Source organism: Pinus tabuliformis, chromosome X (genome assembly GCF_031772625.1).
Source record: "Pinus tabuliformis cultivar Carrire ecotype Pingquan chromosome X, CPIR1, whole genome shotgun sequence".
Classification (NCBI taxonomy): domain Eukaryota; kingdom Viridiplantae; phylum Streptophyta; class Pinopsida; order Pinales; family Pinaceae; genus Pinus; species Pinus tabuliformis.
The window spans coordinates 1,577,646,753-1,577,663,735 of NC_142308.1; the positions used below are offsets into that span (position 1 = coordinate 1,577,646,753).

General features: G+C 42.0%; 1 protein-coding gene across 1 annotated transcript; it reads left to right on the forward strand.

Moving 5' to 3' along the window:
- Positions 1 to 15,750: 15,750 nt before the first annotated feature.
- On the forward strand, positions 15,751 to 16,503 carry LOC149146042 (uncharacterized). The gene has a single exon (XM_089452638.1). It carries the CDS (start codon positions 15,751 to 15,753, stop codon positions 16,501 to 16,503), a length of 753 nt encoding a protein of 250 aa, XP_089308764.1.
- The last annotated feature ends 480 nt before the right edge of the window (positions 16,504 to 16,983 follow it).

Genomic DNA, 16,983 nt, shown 5'->3' on the forward strand with positions numbered 1-16,983 from the left:
TGTTGGGAACTTCAATTAGATCCACAACAACCACATGTGCATATTAGTTGTACCTAATCAATGTTTTAAAATTATGAACATGCAGGTGGTGTGGCTTTTTAATTTGATATTTAGATTGTCCTTCATTTGGTTTATATAATTGGCTAATATTAAGCTAAAATGTATGGTTGCCATCAACCAAGTTTCTCTTCATCAACTGATTTTGAATGGAATTTTGTTTTATTTTAATATTGCCATCCTCTAAATCAGCACTTGGTGTTATGATTCTCCTATTACCTTTAGAGCTTTCACTATGATTTTCATTGGTGCCCATGATTTTTCAGAATGACAAAATTTTGATTTCTTCCTCCTATCAGTTAACAAATTTTCTTCCAAATAAACAAACTCCTCGACATCAAATAGAAGAGAGACATTTGTGGGCATTCTTATTTTTTGTCTTTTATAGCTTCTCTCCTTTTCAATTGGAGTTCTAATCTCATTGTCACTAATGGAAACATATTCTTTAGCTTCATCTTCCACATATTCAAAAGTAACAAGTCTATTTTACTAGATTGATGCATTTTAGTCATTCTTTCTTGATCCCTTGTATGTACTCTTGTAGTTTCATGAACTATTTCTTTTTGCTTCTATTCCAAACTCCTTATGTTATCTGTGTGGAAATCGTTGATCACATTCATAATATTTGGCTCTATATAATGTATTCCCTCCAACATAATTGAAAGACTCTTAGCAAAATCCTATCAAACAAAATATAATATGTCAATGGTAATAACATTATTAAAAATGTAATGATATTTACAATAATGCATAACACGTAAATATAAATAAGAAAACTTATAATGTTATTTGTAATGTCGATTGTGATTTCATTTCACATCTCTCTAGAATATTCGGTCTTGTCATATTTGATCTTTAAGAAATAATATCTAAGCTTCTCACATGTCTTGGATAGTTTTACAAGAACATAAAAAATATTTGTATTCAGAACCAAACATATGCCTTGTACTTTGGTCATCACCTCATAATTTTTACCTTATCCGATATGTTCGTAATATAGATATATTTGTACACCTTCATTGCTTTTTCTATCTTTAACATACCATGTGAATTTCATTTTATTTATTTCTTGTGCCATCTTCCATTATGAAACAACCTTCAATGAATTTGAGAAGGTAGCTTCCTGACTTTTACCATGTGTCTCAGCTTGGTTTCATTCAGCAGTATTCATAGAGTGTCCAACTACAACTTCAGATGTTGTAATTGTTGGCCTTGATATAGAAATATTCACAGATACCTTCTTTGATGTCATTTTCCTAATAATGTGTGTGTGTGTGTGTGTGTGTTTTATATTTTATTATCATGGGAAAATCTACTACTATTATATCAAAAAATAAATAATAAATCTTTACACCATGAATTTAAAAAAAAAAAAAGGAAAAAAAATTATGTTGGTAATTTTTTAAAAATAAAGTTAACAAGAAAACATTATAACATACAAGAAAATGAAAACGAAAAAATGACGCAAGGTTACCCCTGCTGACACCCACAGTATGGATGTAAAATGCATAAGCACATTTGTCCCAGGAATTTTAACTCTCTAACCAATCAAAATCTTCAAACATCAATGGTTAAGGCTCCCTTTCTTAATCTCTGCAGATTAATTTATAGACTAACCAAGTCTAACCCTTAATCCATCCTTTCCTTTCTATCGGAAATCATTCATTCTCATAAACCTTAGTTTAAACCTTTTATTAACTCTTAAGCCTGCATATATATTCAAACCCACTTATAATTGGAATTTCACATAAAAACCTCATATAGGTGCTTTATTCTATTATAAACTCTTTATGATAGAATTCCATTGCAAACATACCTTTTCTTCACTTTTTAAAGCCCTTGCACAGTTTCTGAGGTTTCCCTTTATCGCTTATCACAATCGCGATTCTCTGCAGTCACACTACACACTCCTTGCATCCCCGAAATGCGATAACATAACCTTCTGGAACTCAAATTATTAGACCTGCATCTATAACTTTGTCGGGTCCGTCTCGTGGCTTCAATCCTTTCCGCTGCGCTCTGCCTTCTCCGATCTCCGATCGAACAACTTGCGCGACAATCCTCCACCATAGATCTGCACTCAACGGATCCAACGGTCCACAATGATTTCGGGTGAGACACAAGCACAGAGAAAACCCACCCAATAAAGCGGTTTTCTCTCTCCGCTTTCATGCTACATGTCAACCAATGAGTGGAATCAGGTGATTATCCTTCAATACCACTTACCACTTTTTCTCTGCCCGAAATGCCACTTTCCTGTATAAAAGCCGCTTTCTCACCGACTATCTTCTGTGCTCTTCCACCATTTAAATTGATCCTGCCCGTTGATCTATATGATCCAATGGTTGGTGTGCATCACCTTTTCACTTCTCCTCTCTTCTCTTTACTTATGTTTTACGTTATTTCTTCAGCGTTTTCTCTATGGTTCAGGTTTCTTCAAAGGTTCTTGTCCTTCTGCTATTCTACTGCTCAATTCACTCCTGAGCTTGACTTCTGCGAATCCTCACATCGATGTCTCTCCAGAGCTATGCTCTGATCCTCCAATTGGATTCAAAGACCCATTATGATTCCTCTGAATCATTCTTCTCCTCTGCGTAGTTCTATAGAACTCTGCCTACAACGCCTATTACAAATCCTACGAATTCACACACAATTCAATCTATCAATACCCATAACACACACATAAACAGCTTGGGATAAACCTCTATATTGATAAACAAATAATTGATTACATATCGAGACTCTCTGTCTCTTAGGCTTGATCTTCAATATCAGTGGCCTCCTCCCTCTTGCTCGTAGGCTTACAGTCAGACCTATCTCATCGATCTAACCTATCTAAGTATGCCTTTTAAGCTTACATTTATACATAGGACTCTATAACCAATTTCCTAGTTTAGATCCTTAGTCTATTGAACTGACTCCAAAATGTCCTCTCTAGTTCCTTGAATCATGAAACTACCTTAAGAGTTATAATTGACTTCTAACACTCTTGTCATTATTAACCACTCATGCTCTCTTTCATTCCAGAGCATTTACAAAATATTTCACATTATCTAATTAATTCCTATCCTACTCACTCAAAAACCTAAATATTACATTAATTCAACACTTAGGAATCCAACTTCCTTAAAACACATGACCCCCCTATGTCTACTAAAATACAATGATTTTCTCTTGGGTTGAATGCTCCTGCATCAGACTCCCAAAGTAGAAAATATTCATGATCTCCTGACCATGTGTCTTCATAAGTTGATAGAAAACCTCCAAGGTCCCAAACTTTAGTTGTAGTTGCCCAAATGCCTTGCGCCTTTGTTGTTGTTGCATGTCTATTGTATTCTGTTTCATCTTCCTCTCCTTGTCAATCAAGTTCAAATTCTGATTGATGATGCTTCCTACTGCTATCGGTTTCCTCCACATGGATTGTTTCATCATCAACTACCATAATTCTTCAATCTTTATCTCCAGTTCATCCTTCGACTAGTCCATATTCTGCCACTTAATTCTACCTTTGATCCGGATTTAAACAGGAACGCAACAAATTACAGAGATAATCATATACACAAAGATGCAGCGGAAATAATACTTCATTTCATTAATGGAGAATACTGAAATATGCTTACAACCAGAAATGGAAATAGACTAGCTAGGGCGATGGTAGCTTATCTCTCAGAAGAGATGTGATGGCTACATGCCTCTGAACTGTGTTACAATGAGGCTCGAAGGTCTATTTATTGTTGAGAAACAATGGAAAACCCTTAACATTCCAAAACCTAACCCTAGGAGATGAAACGCCAAACTGTGGGCCCCGTTTGAGGGTAAGTTGGTACATCAACTTCCCGGGGTCGTAACTTTGGCATATGATCTCCGTTTGACACGTACAATAGCTCATTAGAAATATCTATCCGAGCACTATCATTGTTGGAACGGGCGACATCGGTCCAACCCATGTTTCCCTCGGATTCCCCAAAAAACGTCGTTTAGGGCCTCAAAACGGCTCCGGAAGTTCAGGACCCGAAAAACTGCTAAAAATAGTAAGTTGTGCTACAATTAAGGAAACTGAAAATGTTGAGAAAGACAATGGTGGGGGTCCAAGTGGACTTGGCAGGTGGCCACCAATATCCACCTGGATCATTCCTCCCCCCTTAGGAAGCAATGGTCCCCATTGCGTTGAGCTCCTCCATGAGATGAGGAAACTTCTGCTGAACTTGTTCCCTGGTGAGCCACTTGCCCTGCTGAAGGAGTTGGCCTGCTTTGACAACTCGATACAGTTGGATATTCTGTTGTCGAGTGTTCTTGATCTGTGTGTCCATGATCCGATCAGTTGCAGCTTGTTCCATGCAATCTGGATTTAATTCTGTGGGTTTGAGCTGTTCTGCAATGTCGGATGTGTCTAGCAATGGTGGAAAGTATGGCCGAAGGCAGTCCACATTGAACACTGGGTGCAGGCCAAGGAATGGGGGAATGCTGAGCTCAAATGCATTGTCTCCCATAGCCTTAGTAATGGTGTAAGGACCATATCGGAGTGGTCTCAATTTCCGATAGGCTCCAGTAAGGCATTCCTTTTGCAAATGCAACCAGAATTTGTCGCCCACCTGAAACTTGTGTGGCACCCGATGTTGATCATGTCGCTGCTTGTACTTGGCATTTGATTTCTCAAGAATGTCATGGACCTGCTTGCGAATATGTTGGATGCGCTCAATGAATCTGGTGGCCTTATCTGTTTCGGACTGGACATGAGCTGAATTCATGTGAGTAGCTGCAAGTGGCATGGCCACATCAATGGGGCATAGTGGCTGGAATCCCAAACCCACCTGAAAAGGGCTATGGCCAGTGGAGCCGTGAAGCGCTCGGTTGTAGCTGTGCTGAACATAGGGGAGGCTCTCGTCCCATGTGCGTGGATGCTTTGAGTTATACATGCGCAGAATGTGCACAATCATCCTATTGACAACCTCTGTCTGGCCATCAGTTTGAGGATGGAAGGTTGTGGACTTCGTGAGTTTGGTGTCCAGCATTGACCAGAGACTGGACCAAAATGTGCTGAGAAACCGACTGTCCCAATCTGAGATGATAGACTGTGGGATCCCAAAGTGCACCCACACTCGTTCAAAGAAGAGCTTAGCAGTGGCTTCTGCGGTGATATTCTTCTTGCAGGCCACCATAATGGCCATCTTCGAGAACCTGTCGACGACCACAAAAACACAGTCATTTCCATGCTTAGTGGAAGGAAGGCCTGACATGTAATCCATGGAGATGGATTCCCAAGGTCGACTAGGGGTAGGCAACGGGGTATAGAGGCCGTGCTTCTTAATGGCCGGTTTGGCAATGGCACAGGCAGTACATGATCGGATGTACTTCCCAACATCCTGTCGAAGATTCGGCCAATAGAAATAATTTTGCAGTACTGCCACTGTTTTCTCGACCCCGAAATGCCCAGCAGCTTGACTGTAGTGTGCTTCCCAAATCATCTTGGCACGCTCGCTTGAAGGAACACAAAGGTGACCGAGGTGGCATAATAGGGCATCCTGGAGGTGAAAATCTGCAACCTGCCGACCCTCCAAGAGTGTCTGGTATGTGTGGCCGAATTCTGGGTCACTTTTTTAGAGAAGTGGCCAATCAGAAGTCTCGTTCCCACAAGAGTTGAGCACGGTGGTTAGCGCCATGATCGGTGGTCGACTGAGGCAATCTGCAACATTATTGGTGCTGCCCTTTTTATACTTGATATTCAAGTGAAACTGTTGCAGGTATGTAGACCACTTCTGATGGCGATCATTCTACAATTTCCCTTGGGTCTGTATGAACTGCAGAGGTCAGTGGTCTGTGTGGATGACCGTTTCCTTCCCCAAAATGTAATGCTTCCATTGTCGGCAGGCCTGTACAATGGAATACATCTCTTTATCATAAGTGGGGTACTTCCGGACTGTGTCTGAAAGTGTTTCACTGTGATACGCCACTGGATGTCCATGTTGAGTAAGGACGCCCCAATATCATAGTCAGATGCATCTGTCTCGACCTCAAATGGTTGTTGTAAATCTGGTAACACGAGAACTGGTGCTGTGCATAGGCGATCCTTCAACTCCCTGAATGCCTTCTGTTGAGATTCAGACCAAAAGAATTTTGCTTTCGGCCCGCCCTTGGTGACTTGACTCAAGGGCCAAGAAATATGAGAAAACCCCAACACAAACCTGCGGTAGAAGTTGGCAAGACCTAGAAAGTTGCAGAGCTCTGTTAGAGTGGTTGGAGAGGGCCAATCCCGAATGACTTGGATCTTGGCTGGATCGACATGCACCCCCTGTTCATCAATGATGTATCCCAGATATTGAACCTGGGTCATGCCAAAAGTGCATTTCTCCAAATTGGCACATAGCTTGTGTTGCCGCAGTGTTTGGAGAACCTGTCGGATGTGGTGGAGGTGCTCTTCCCAACTCTGGCTGAAGATCAGAATGTCATCCAAGTATACTACTACAAAGGAGTTGGTGAATGGCCATAAGATGTCATCCATTAGCCTCATAAAGGTTGCAGGAGCATTCGTCAATCCAAAAGGCATGACCAACCATTAGAAGAGGCCCTCCTTGGATTTGAAGGCAGTCTTCCACACATCGGAGGGTTCGATTGGTACCTGGTGATATCCTGACTTCAGGTCGATCTTGCTGAAATATTTCACCCCCTTTAGTTGGTCTAGGAGGTCATCAATTCGCGGGATCGGGTACCTATTACGGACAGTGATCTTGTTCAGTGCCCGATAGTCAATACAGAGTCTCCACGTCCCATCCTTCTTCTGTACCAACACGATCGGGCTCCCACAGGGCGATGAACTCGGACGGATGTGACCTTTCTGCAGGAGCTCCTGAATCTGCCTCTTGATTTCATCGTTCTCCAGAACGGAGCGCCGATAAATTGGTCCATTGGGTAGCGGCGCACCTGGGGTCAGATCGATGGAGTGCTTGACTTGACAGTGCAGAGGAACCCCTGCCGGGGAGGTGAAGATGTCCTCGTACTCCTCCACAATCTTGTCCATCTGTAGTTGTCATGCAGAGGGGCCCCGTTTGGAGGCCGCGGCCACTGTCTTCTTCTTTCCTTGAGGGCGTATCATCAGGAAAACAAATTTCCTGGTTTTGGAAATGATCTTACTGCATTGTTTTGCAGTAATCAAAGAGAGGGCGGCAGGTGGTGCTACCTCTGGTATCCTGAACAACTTATTTCCCAACGTAATAATAACAGCACGGGGCCTTGATTCATACACAGCATGTCGCTTCCACAAGTATGGTTGTCCTAGTAATACATCACAAACTTCAAGGGGAGCAATGTCACACAATACCTCATCCGTGAAGGGCTTGATTTTGTATGGAAGGCGACACTGTTGGCTCACGCGAAGATCTCGTCCTTGGTGAAGCCACCCAATGGTGTATGGTTGTGGATGTGCTGTGGTCGGTAAGCCCAACCGCTTCACGACCTCTACCGAAATGAGGTTCTTTTGGCTCCCGCTATCAACAATGAACTGTATCGGGGAGCCCTTTACCCACATCTGGGAGTGGAAGAGACGCTCCTCCTCCTCTGGATCTTCGGGTTCATTTTTCTGGATCTTTGCGGTAGCAACAGTGGCGCTGGGGTCCGCATCAATGATCTGCTTCCCTTTTTCATACCCCTTATCGGGTTCTGACTCAGAGTCGAAACATGCATCTAATTCTGAAACCTTTAGCTCAGCCACCAGTGACTGCTTGGCCCGACACTCACTTGTGTTGTGAGTGGAGCTCTTATGGAACTCGCACCATTTCCCAGTGTCCTTTCTCGGCTTCGCGGCGCTGTTCTTTTCTTACAGCTTCGGTTGGTTGTCTTGGGTTGTCCCGCCTTGGCTTTGTCCTTTGTTATGTGGTTTAGGGGCACCTTTCCCCTGCTTTGGATTCGCAGATCCAAAGTCTCGCTTCTTTTGTTTAAACTTCTGCTCAACCTTGATGGCATACCGGTATGCTGCGCCGAGCGAGGGGATGTTCAGGAATTGTATTTCTTCCTGGATGTACTTGTGCAGGCAACCATGGTATTTGAGTATCAAATGTTGCTCCGAATCCTTGATACCCAACTTTGTGCGAAGGGTATGGAAAAGATTGGTGAACTCCAGCACATCTTGGTCCCTTCCCTGCCGCAGCGTGGTCCACTTTATGTATTCATCCTCATAGCTCCCGACAGGGTAGTACTGCTCCTTGATGGCATCCCGGAACGAATCCCAGGTGGGTGCGGCTGAAAATAGTGAGCCAGTACTTTCATCCTTCTGCTCGCAGTAGGTTTCCCACCAGTCCTTGACGTGGGGGGCTGCTTTGAGGAGAGCCAAAACAATCTTTTCCCGACTCGAAAATTCATGAACAGAAAAATAACCCTCTAGCAGATTCAGCCATTTATATACGGCATCTGCATCTATCTGACCCTCGAATATGGGGATTTCAAAATTAACTTGTACCTTAAAGGGTGTGGCGTTTCCAGAGTAGCTTCTGGAAGCCGATGCGTTGCTTCTGGCTAGCTGCTGAAGAATCTGGGCAAAGCTGTCCATCATCGCGTTCCGTTGTCGCTCGAGGGCTTCTTCGAGCAAGATTTTGATGGGATCTCCTGCCCCCTCGTCTTTCTTCTCGTCCGCCATGGGAGGCCGTCGGGATTTGCGAGGTTGGTCTTGCAAAGGTTCAATCAGTTCAAGCCCTAACTCCTTATATCCCGACCTTGTTGGGGACATGCAAAGAAAAACAGAGAAAAAGCAGACCGCTCTAATACCACTGATCCGGATTTAAACAGGAACGCAACAAATTACAGAGATAACCATATACACAAAGATGCAGCGGAAATAATACTTCATTTCATTAATGGAAAATACTGAAATATGCTTACAACCAGAAATGGAAATAGACTAGCTAGGGCGATGGTAGCTTATCTCTCAGAAGAGATGTGATGGCTACATGCCTCTGAACTGTGTTACAATGAGGCTCGAAGGCCTATTTATTGTTGAGAAATAATGGAAAACCCTTAACATTCCAAAACCTAACCCTAGGAGATGAAACGCCAAACTGTGGGCCCCGTTTGAGGGTAAGTTGGTACATCAACTTCCCGGGGTCGTAACTTTGGCATATGATCTCCGTTTGATGCGTACAATAGCTCATTAGAAAGATCTATCCGAGCACTATCATTGTTGGAACAGGCAACATCGGTCCATGGAATGGACCCATGTTGCCCCCGGATTCCCCAAAAAACGTCGTTTAGGGCCTCAAAACGGCTCCGGAAGTTCAGGACCCGAAAAACTGCTAAAAATAGTAAGTTGTGCTACAATTAAGGAAACTGAAAATGTTGAGAAAGACAATGGTGGGGGTCCAGGTGGACTTGGCAGGTGGCCACCAATATCCACCTGGATCAACCTCTTTCTCTTTGCTTCAGGTTGTTGCTACTATCCACTAACTCTTCAAACTGTTGTAGGTTACTTTCACTTTGTAGTTGTTGGTTTACTTTTTCTTCTACTTTTTCTCTTGCTACCATTGTAGACATTGCTCTTGCTCTTTGATGAGCCCCAAAAATGGACAATTATTTGGGCTCATTCAACCTCATAATTTGACTTAATCCACCATTCTCATTAGTTTATTGCATGTTTTTGATTATATTTATGTTAATAGAGTGAATTTGGTTAGTCATTATGCCAACAAGTCTAATGGGTGCTTTGTGTAGCCTTTTTGGTCAATTTGGAGACAAAATTGAAGGTCTTAATGAGCACTTGGCAGCCAAATTCGTGGGAGAACAAGGGAGAGGATTTGTAGGAAGGTGTCCTCTTCATTTATGGGCCCTTACCTCGAATTCTCCACCATCAGCTCGGAGTTCAAGGGCCACCGAATCAATCAGCACAAGGGCAGCCAAGCAAGTCAAGTAGGACTGCTGTTAACTACAAGTCTTGGGCAGCCGAGTCCCTAAATTTTAGGAGGACTGTTGGGTCCTCAAATTGTATAAATAAGAAGGCTTAGGGCCTCATTTTGGTTAGCCAGTGGATGTTAGCTAGTTAGCCAGTAGACAGTTAGCTAGTGGTTAGTCATTTTGTAGCCAATAGTTAGTTAGTTTATGGTTCGATTTGGATGCAATAGATTAGCTTTGCTTTCAGCTCATTTGCAAGTTCTTCTTGTGGACAGTTTTGATGTAACTTTTCATTTCTTGATCAATAAAAATGAATCCAGCTTTGCACCAGCTCAAAATCTCTCTTGGGAGGCTGTAGCTCTTGGGGTTGGGCCCATCTCAAGCGCCCAGTACCTCCTTCATTTATCTTTATGTGTTTGCTGCGTTCTTAAAATAAAATCTGCTATTTAGATTTAGATCTTGCTTCGTTATTTAGATTTCTTTTGATGGTTAAAGTAGCTGTTTATGTTTAGAATATATTGGTAGGATAATAACAGGAAAAAGCTCCAAAAAAGGGTCAGCAAACGCTTTTGGTTTCACCTCTTCCTTATTGGATCAGGGGCTGGAGTTGAAGTAACCCTGCTGTCCCAAACAAAAACACTTTCTTTGCTTCACCATGCAATCATTAGTGTTTGAATCTCGTTTGTAGAAATTGATATCAGTTTGGATGCATGCTTAGGTTTATGATCACTTAGTTTCATAGTTGTTTCACATGGTTTCACTGCAAATAAACTTCTGTTCATTTCCTTTTGTTGTTAGGTCAGATTAGAGTGAAGTAACTAGGTCATAGGTTTTATAACTAGATCTTTGTTTTCTTGCATGTCTTTGTTTGGTCAGTTTGAAAAACCACTTGCAGAGTACCTGTTATCCTTCCTTACCTGCCCATACTCCATCCAACCTACCTGCTTCGCCCTTCACTTATAACCCTTACCTTACATTTGCCTCATCCGCTTACTTTGCCATGATTCTCATCTTCTTGTGCAACATCGCTTCATCCATCCTTGAACAAATCCAATCACTCCTTAGCCTCATCCACCAAGCCCTAGACCTCTTCACACCCCTATTTCACCTCCATACTCATTCCTCCATCTTTTTCCCTCCATCCATTCTCCAAAATCCTCTTTTCACAACATCTTGTAGAAATCTCTGAACATCCTGTAGAACCCCTGCAGACTTCCTGTAGAAGCTCACAAATGAGGTTTCTTGATAGCCAAACTTTGTGAAACTCTCTGGAAGGGTGTTAGGGACTCCTTAGACCCTCTCTAAACCTTCCCGACCTCTTCCAAGCATTTCTCCTCCTTGATCCACCTCTGCACAGTGAAAAGCTAGTTAAAAGCACATGCATGATAATTCTAATAACTTAAACAAAAATACAAAAAGATGTTTTCTTCAGATGGTGATAACTTAGACACATGCATTTTACCTTCTTAGAAGTAATGGCATCTCTTTCGGTAGTTTGCATGCTCTCCTTTGCATCGGTAGGACTAGCTGGTAGAATTAGGGTTTGCTAGGGTTTGTGTTTCTTTTTGGCTTTCAGTTTCTTTCCGCAAGTAGATTAGCTTCCTTTGAGTTAGCTTTCGTCCATCAGTTAAAAAGCTTCTTCTAAGAGTTCATAGAAGTTGGCTTGAGCCCCTAGCGGACTTGTGCCAGCTGACCAAGTGACAGCTGCGGCAAGAGCTAGTACTTGTGCATACAGCACCATCGCTTCCAAGTTTGTTACGAACTACCAGGTTGATAAAATTAAAGAAGGGAGTTCCAGGAGTTGTAGCATTATTGCTACAATACTGGGGCTCACCATCTTTTTGGCGCCGTTGCCGGGGAAGCGTCAGAGTATTGGTGATTGTCGGTTTTCTTCTATTTTCCACTACAATCTTCTGCTAAGTAGTTTATTTCATTTCCATTATGCAATTTCGTTTATGCAAAAGTAGATTAGCATTTCAATTCCGTAATTTCATTTATGCAAGTGTAGATTAGCATTTCAATTTCGCAAGCGTAGCCTAGCATTTCATTCCTGCAATTTCATTTGAGCAAAATAGATTAGTCCTTTCCTGCTTTCATTTCAATTCCGCATTTTCGTTTCAGCAAGATAGTTAGTTGCAGTTCAACCTATTTTAGTTTTGCAGGTACAAGAAGAAAAATGAAAAAATCAACCAAAACGATTTCATTTCATGCCTTGTAGGTGTAGAGATAAGTTAGAAAAATGATTGCACAACACCCCCACTGCTTCACACAGCCAACCTTCTCTCTCTTCTTCGATGGCTGTGATTAAAGAACCCTTAGGTGGACAGCAAGACATATTTAAAGAACCTCTAGGGGAGAAGAAGAAGAAAACATTCCTCTAAGCGAATGGCTACAAGCAGAAATGTTGGGAGCAACATCTTGTCCAAAGATGAATTTGAAAATCAGATCAAAGATTTCAAGAGTGATATGAGGCAGTTTCTTGCCATGCAACTGGATACCTTGCGGATCCAACAGAAGCAAGAGGAGGCCAAGAGGGCTTTGGTCATTTTTTGTCCGAGGTGCACTAGAAAGCATCCTAGGAACGAATGTCCATTGTACTCCATAGAAGTGTGTTTTGTCTGTGAAGAATACCATCCTACAGATCAGTGCCCTTCCTTACCCAGATTCAAAGTTGCATATCAGAGAGCCAAAGGAGCCACTGAATCACTCTATTACATGAACCAAAGTTAGCCGCATGGACCTAGATCTTACCAGCAGGAACTGCAAGGGACACCTGAGACCTATTATGACCCCTACCAAGCCACTTTCATGCCTTCTTGGGGTCCCCCTGCTCATCCTTCTTGGTTCACACCTCCTCCTTGTTCCTTCACAGATCCATATTATGCCCAACCAGCTGCTCATTCGTTTCACTCTTATGCTCAGCCACAGCCTCAGTGGAATGCACCTCATCAGGGGTGGAGGCCCCAGTACAACACTCCTCCCACTTGGTTTCCTCCACCACCTGCTCGTCCACAACCATCGCCTCCTCCTCCACCAAGGCAACCCCAAATGCCTACCCAACCACAATGCCATCCATCTCCATCTCAATTTCACACCTCCACTCAACTACCCGTACCATTTCCAAAGCCATACAATGGAGTAGCTCAACCCAATTGCAAAGCTGAGGCACAACATGTCCAAACAACTCCTCTTGAGCTCCAAGATGTTCACCATAGCTCAGGAAGGGCCTTGCAAAAAAGAGATTATCTTGAAAGCATTGAAGGACCACATCTGGAAAAACAAGATTCAAAAGAGGAGATCAAAGAACCATGGGCTGCACTTGATGAAGAGAATAGATCAGAATCAAAGATCGAGAGAGTTTCCTCATGGTTACCATCAAATCTTCCATGTATTCAAGAGAAAGATCAGCAAAAGGAGGAAGATGAGAAGGTTATGATAGAAGGTGACATGAAGGATGATCCAGATCAGCAAAAGGACCAAGGATATCAAAGCTATATTGAGACATGGTTCCAGACAGTCACTAAGTTGCAGCAGTACTCTCTTCCTCAGCTATGTTTGATCCCTTCAAAGTCAAATCGTTTTTTCTCTAAAATATGGATACCTGTCAAAGCATGCATTTCGAGCCTTCACATCATCTTGTCTCTAATCTCGATGTGCACATGGCTCCATTGGAAGTATTCTTATACTTGAGAATGAGTTTGTTTTTCAAGTAGGGTAGGGTAGAAAAAAGAAAAAAAAAATGAAAAAAGAGGAAAATAGAAATCTAAGGTGAAAACCTCCTCGGAGGCGCCTTAGATTGGCTCATTGATTGAAAACCTCCATGAGGCGGTCAATGGGTTGGAAAAAAAGAGAAAATAAAAGGGAATAAGATCCTTGGGTGAAAACCTCCCTTGGAGGCGCCCAAGGCAGGCAATTAGGGTGAAAACCTCCATGAGGCGCCCTAGTTGTTTTTCAAAAAAAAAAAAAAGAGAAAAAGAAAAAGAAAAATAAAACTAATTTCCATTGGCTAATTGCAGGTTGCAAGAAGGACATTTCATGACAGGAGGAGCACTCAAATCAAGATCAAAGGAATTTTTCTTGTGCCTTCTACAGGAAGCTCTGTATTTCTACAGGAAACATCCTGTAGAACCTTTGGACGAACCAAATTCAAGTCTAAAATGGAATCTGATGGTGGGAATCTATTGATTAGGCCTACAAGCACTTGTGTGTCCGTCCCTTGCCTTTCTCCATCATTTTTTCCACCTCATTGTGCTTCTCATTGTGCTTCTACAGGAACTTCCTGTAGAAATTGTGGGAAACTAGACATGGATTTCAAAAAGTGGTTTGGCGAACATGGTAGCTTCCTCAAGGGTTCAGAAGTCCTCATGCAATCTTCCAACTCCTCCTCCATCATCTCCATACCTGCATCACAGCCCAAGCTCAGTTTTTCCTTCCATGCAAACATTTGCAAAAAGCCTTGAGGCAAAAATCCATAGAACAAAATTTTTTTTTGCCATAACTTGAAAACCATGCATCCATTTGACAAACCGTTTTATGGGGAATTGTACAAGGGTGATGGAAACATGCTTGAGCAGTTTCAGCCAATTCCGGTGCACGGTTTCCAAGAAATCAGCCTCCATCACCATCAGCCATTTTTGCATTTTCTCCATATCCGTGCATCTGTTTCAAAATCTATTTCATGGGGATATGCATGTGAGTGATAGTAACCTACCCAAGCAGTTTTAGCCGATTCTGATGCACAGTTTCCGAGAAATCGATCTCTGAAATCTTCAGCCATTTTCCATTTTTCTTGAAATCCGTGCATCCATTGATCACGATTTTTCTATGGGAGATGCATAATGATGATAGGAACATGCTTAGCAAGTTTTAGATCAATCCGGTTTACCATTTGGGAGCAATGGCAAAAACAAGTTCTGGTTCTGTGACGATGCAGCGGCAGCAGCTTGAACGTGCAGATTTGAACGTGGAAACAAATGCATGCAGCTTAGATCTGGTCAGAGGACACCTGCACAAGGACCAACAATAAAAAATCATCAGCCAAGCCCTCATGCAACCAAAGGATCCAAGCATGCAGCAGCACAACATGAGCATGCAGCAGCAAAAATCTTCACAAGCAGCCGTTTGACTTTAGGTACGTGACTAAACCTTGTTCATCTATTGCATGAATCTAGTCTAAGCATTGCATGAACGAATGGAATGGTGAAATTAAGCCATGAATGTAGCCTGACATCCAGTTCTCTAGCACTCACGAGAAAATCACGCAACATGCGTGGATAGTCATTCACGTGGAAGTTGAGAAACACAGGCAATGGAAGATTTGTTGAACTTCGGTGCACAGGGCATCAATTTATTAACAAATAGAAGAAGACATGCAGTTCATGATAGAACAACAGTTCATATGGGCCAGCACACGTTTTTTCCACCTCACTCCACCAAAAATCACGCAGAATTAATGAGCGCTCAACTGAAATTCATAAACTGTTAGTCAACTTGCACTTGCATCATGTTAAACTGAAGTATACATCCTCTACTTCCACAATCAGCTTAACCTATCATCCTTCGCTGATTTTTTTTGGCCTGTTCAAAATTCTTCCGCATACCAAGATCGTGCAGAGGCGCAGAGACATCCTATGGCATCCGGCTAGCATTCTACAGGAAGACGTTTTACAGGAAAATACAGCAGAGTCTTCCAGAGCAGAGAAGCCTGAGTTTTTCTTCATCAAGTTTGGAGCTTGAAGAAAGGTGAAAATAGCTGAGGTGGATCATGCTATTGATTTTATTGTTCGTTCACTTGCACGTGATATTGCAGAGGTTATGAAAGTCATGGAATTGCTTTTAGAGCTTTCAAAGGATATGGCTGTGTGTGAACAGATTGGCAAGGTACAAGGTTGTATCCTCCTCCTTGTAACAATGTCAAATAGTGACAATCCTAAAGCTGCTAAGGATGCAAACGAAGTTCTGGAGAATCTCCCATACAGTGAGCATAATGTAGTGCAAATGGCACAGGCGAACTATTTCAAGCCTTTGATACAGAACCTGAGAGAAGGGTCTGACACAATGAAAATTGTTATGGCAAGTAAGTTGTCAGAGATAGGTTTAACAGATCAAAACAACACTGCATTGCTCAAAGAGGGAGTTGTATTTCCACTTCTTGAAATGATTTCAAATGCTAATTTGAAGTCAAAATTAGCAGCCATTGGGGCACTTCAGAATCTTTCAAGTTTACCTGAGAATGCTTTACAAATGATCAAAGATGGGGTGGTCCGACCCATCTTGGACCTTCTATGCACACCACTGTCAACTGTATTGGCTTTGAGAGAAAAAGCTGCTAATACCTATGCAAACCTTGCTATGTCTACAACATTGCCCCAAAGAACAAATGACACAACAACTGCATTATTGGAATCTGATGAGATCATATACCAGCTATTATCTTTAATAAATTTGACACCACCTTCAATACATGGAAGCATTGTTCGAGCATTCCATGCCATTTGTTGTGTACCAGCGGCTGTTGAGGCAAGGACAAATTTAAGAGAGGGAGGAGCAATTCAAGTATTGCTTCCCTTTTTGTGAAGCTACATACTCTGAAATGCGAGCTTATGCTGTGAAACTGTTGTTTATCTTGTCTCAAGATGGAGATAAAATAAAATTAGCAGAACGTCTTGGAGAAAAATATATGAAATGTTTAGCAAAACTTATTTCAACATCTTCAAATGAATAAGAGAAAGCTGCCGCAGTCGGAAAGTATTGTCATGTTAGGAACAGAAATTTGAATTAAAGTTAACTAATGGAAAAACAGTGATTTTGAATGAAGTGAATCTACCATGAAACAAACTGGAAAGTTCTGGTGTTGTTCTGGTTAGATTTGTTTATTTCAATACTTTCCAAGGGGTTCACAAGGTCTTTTGCAATAGCCAGATTATTCCATGTGAAAGAATTCTTAAAAGTGTGATTCAGTATGAAGTTTTGCTCTACTCCTGGTTATACAACAGCTTGAAACAAAACTTGGGAATTCTCATTTTTGGCCTGTTTTGAAGCAATTTCAGATTGAAG

Coding starts and splice junctions, on each gene's coding strand:
- LOC149146042 (XM_089452638.1), top strand. CDS start 15,751: ATGGAATTGCTTTTAGAGCTTTCAAAGGATATGGCTGTGTGTGAACAG.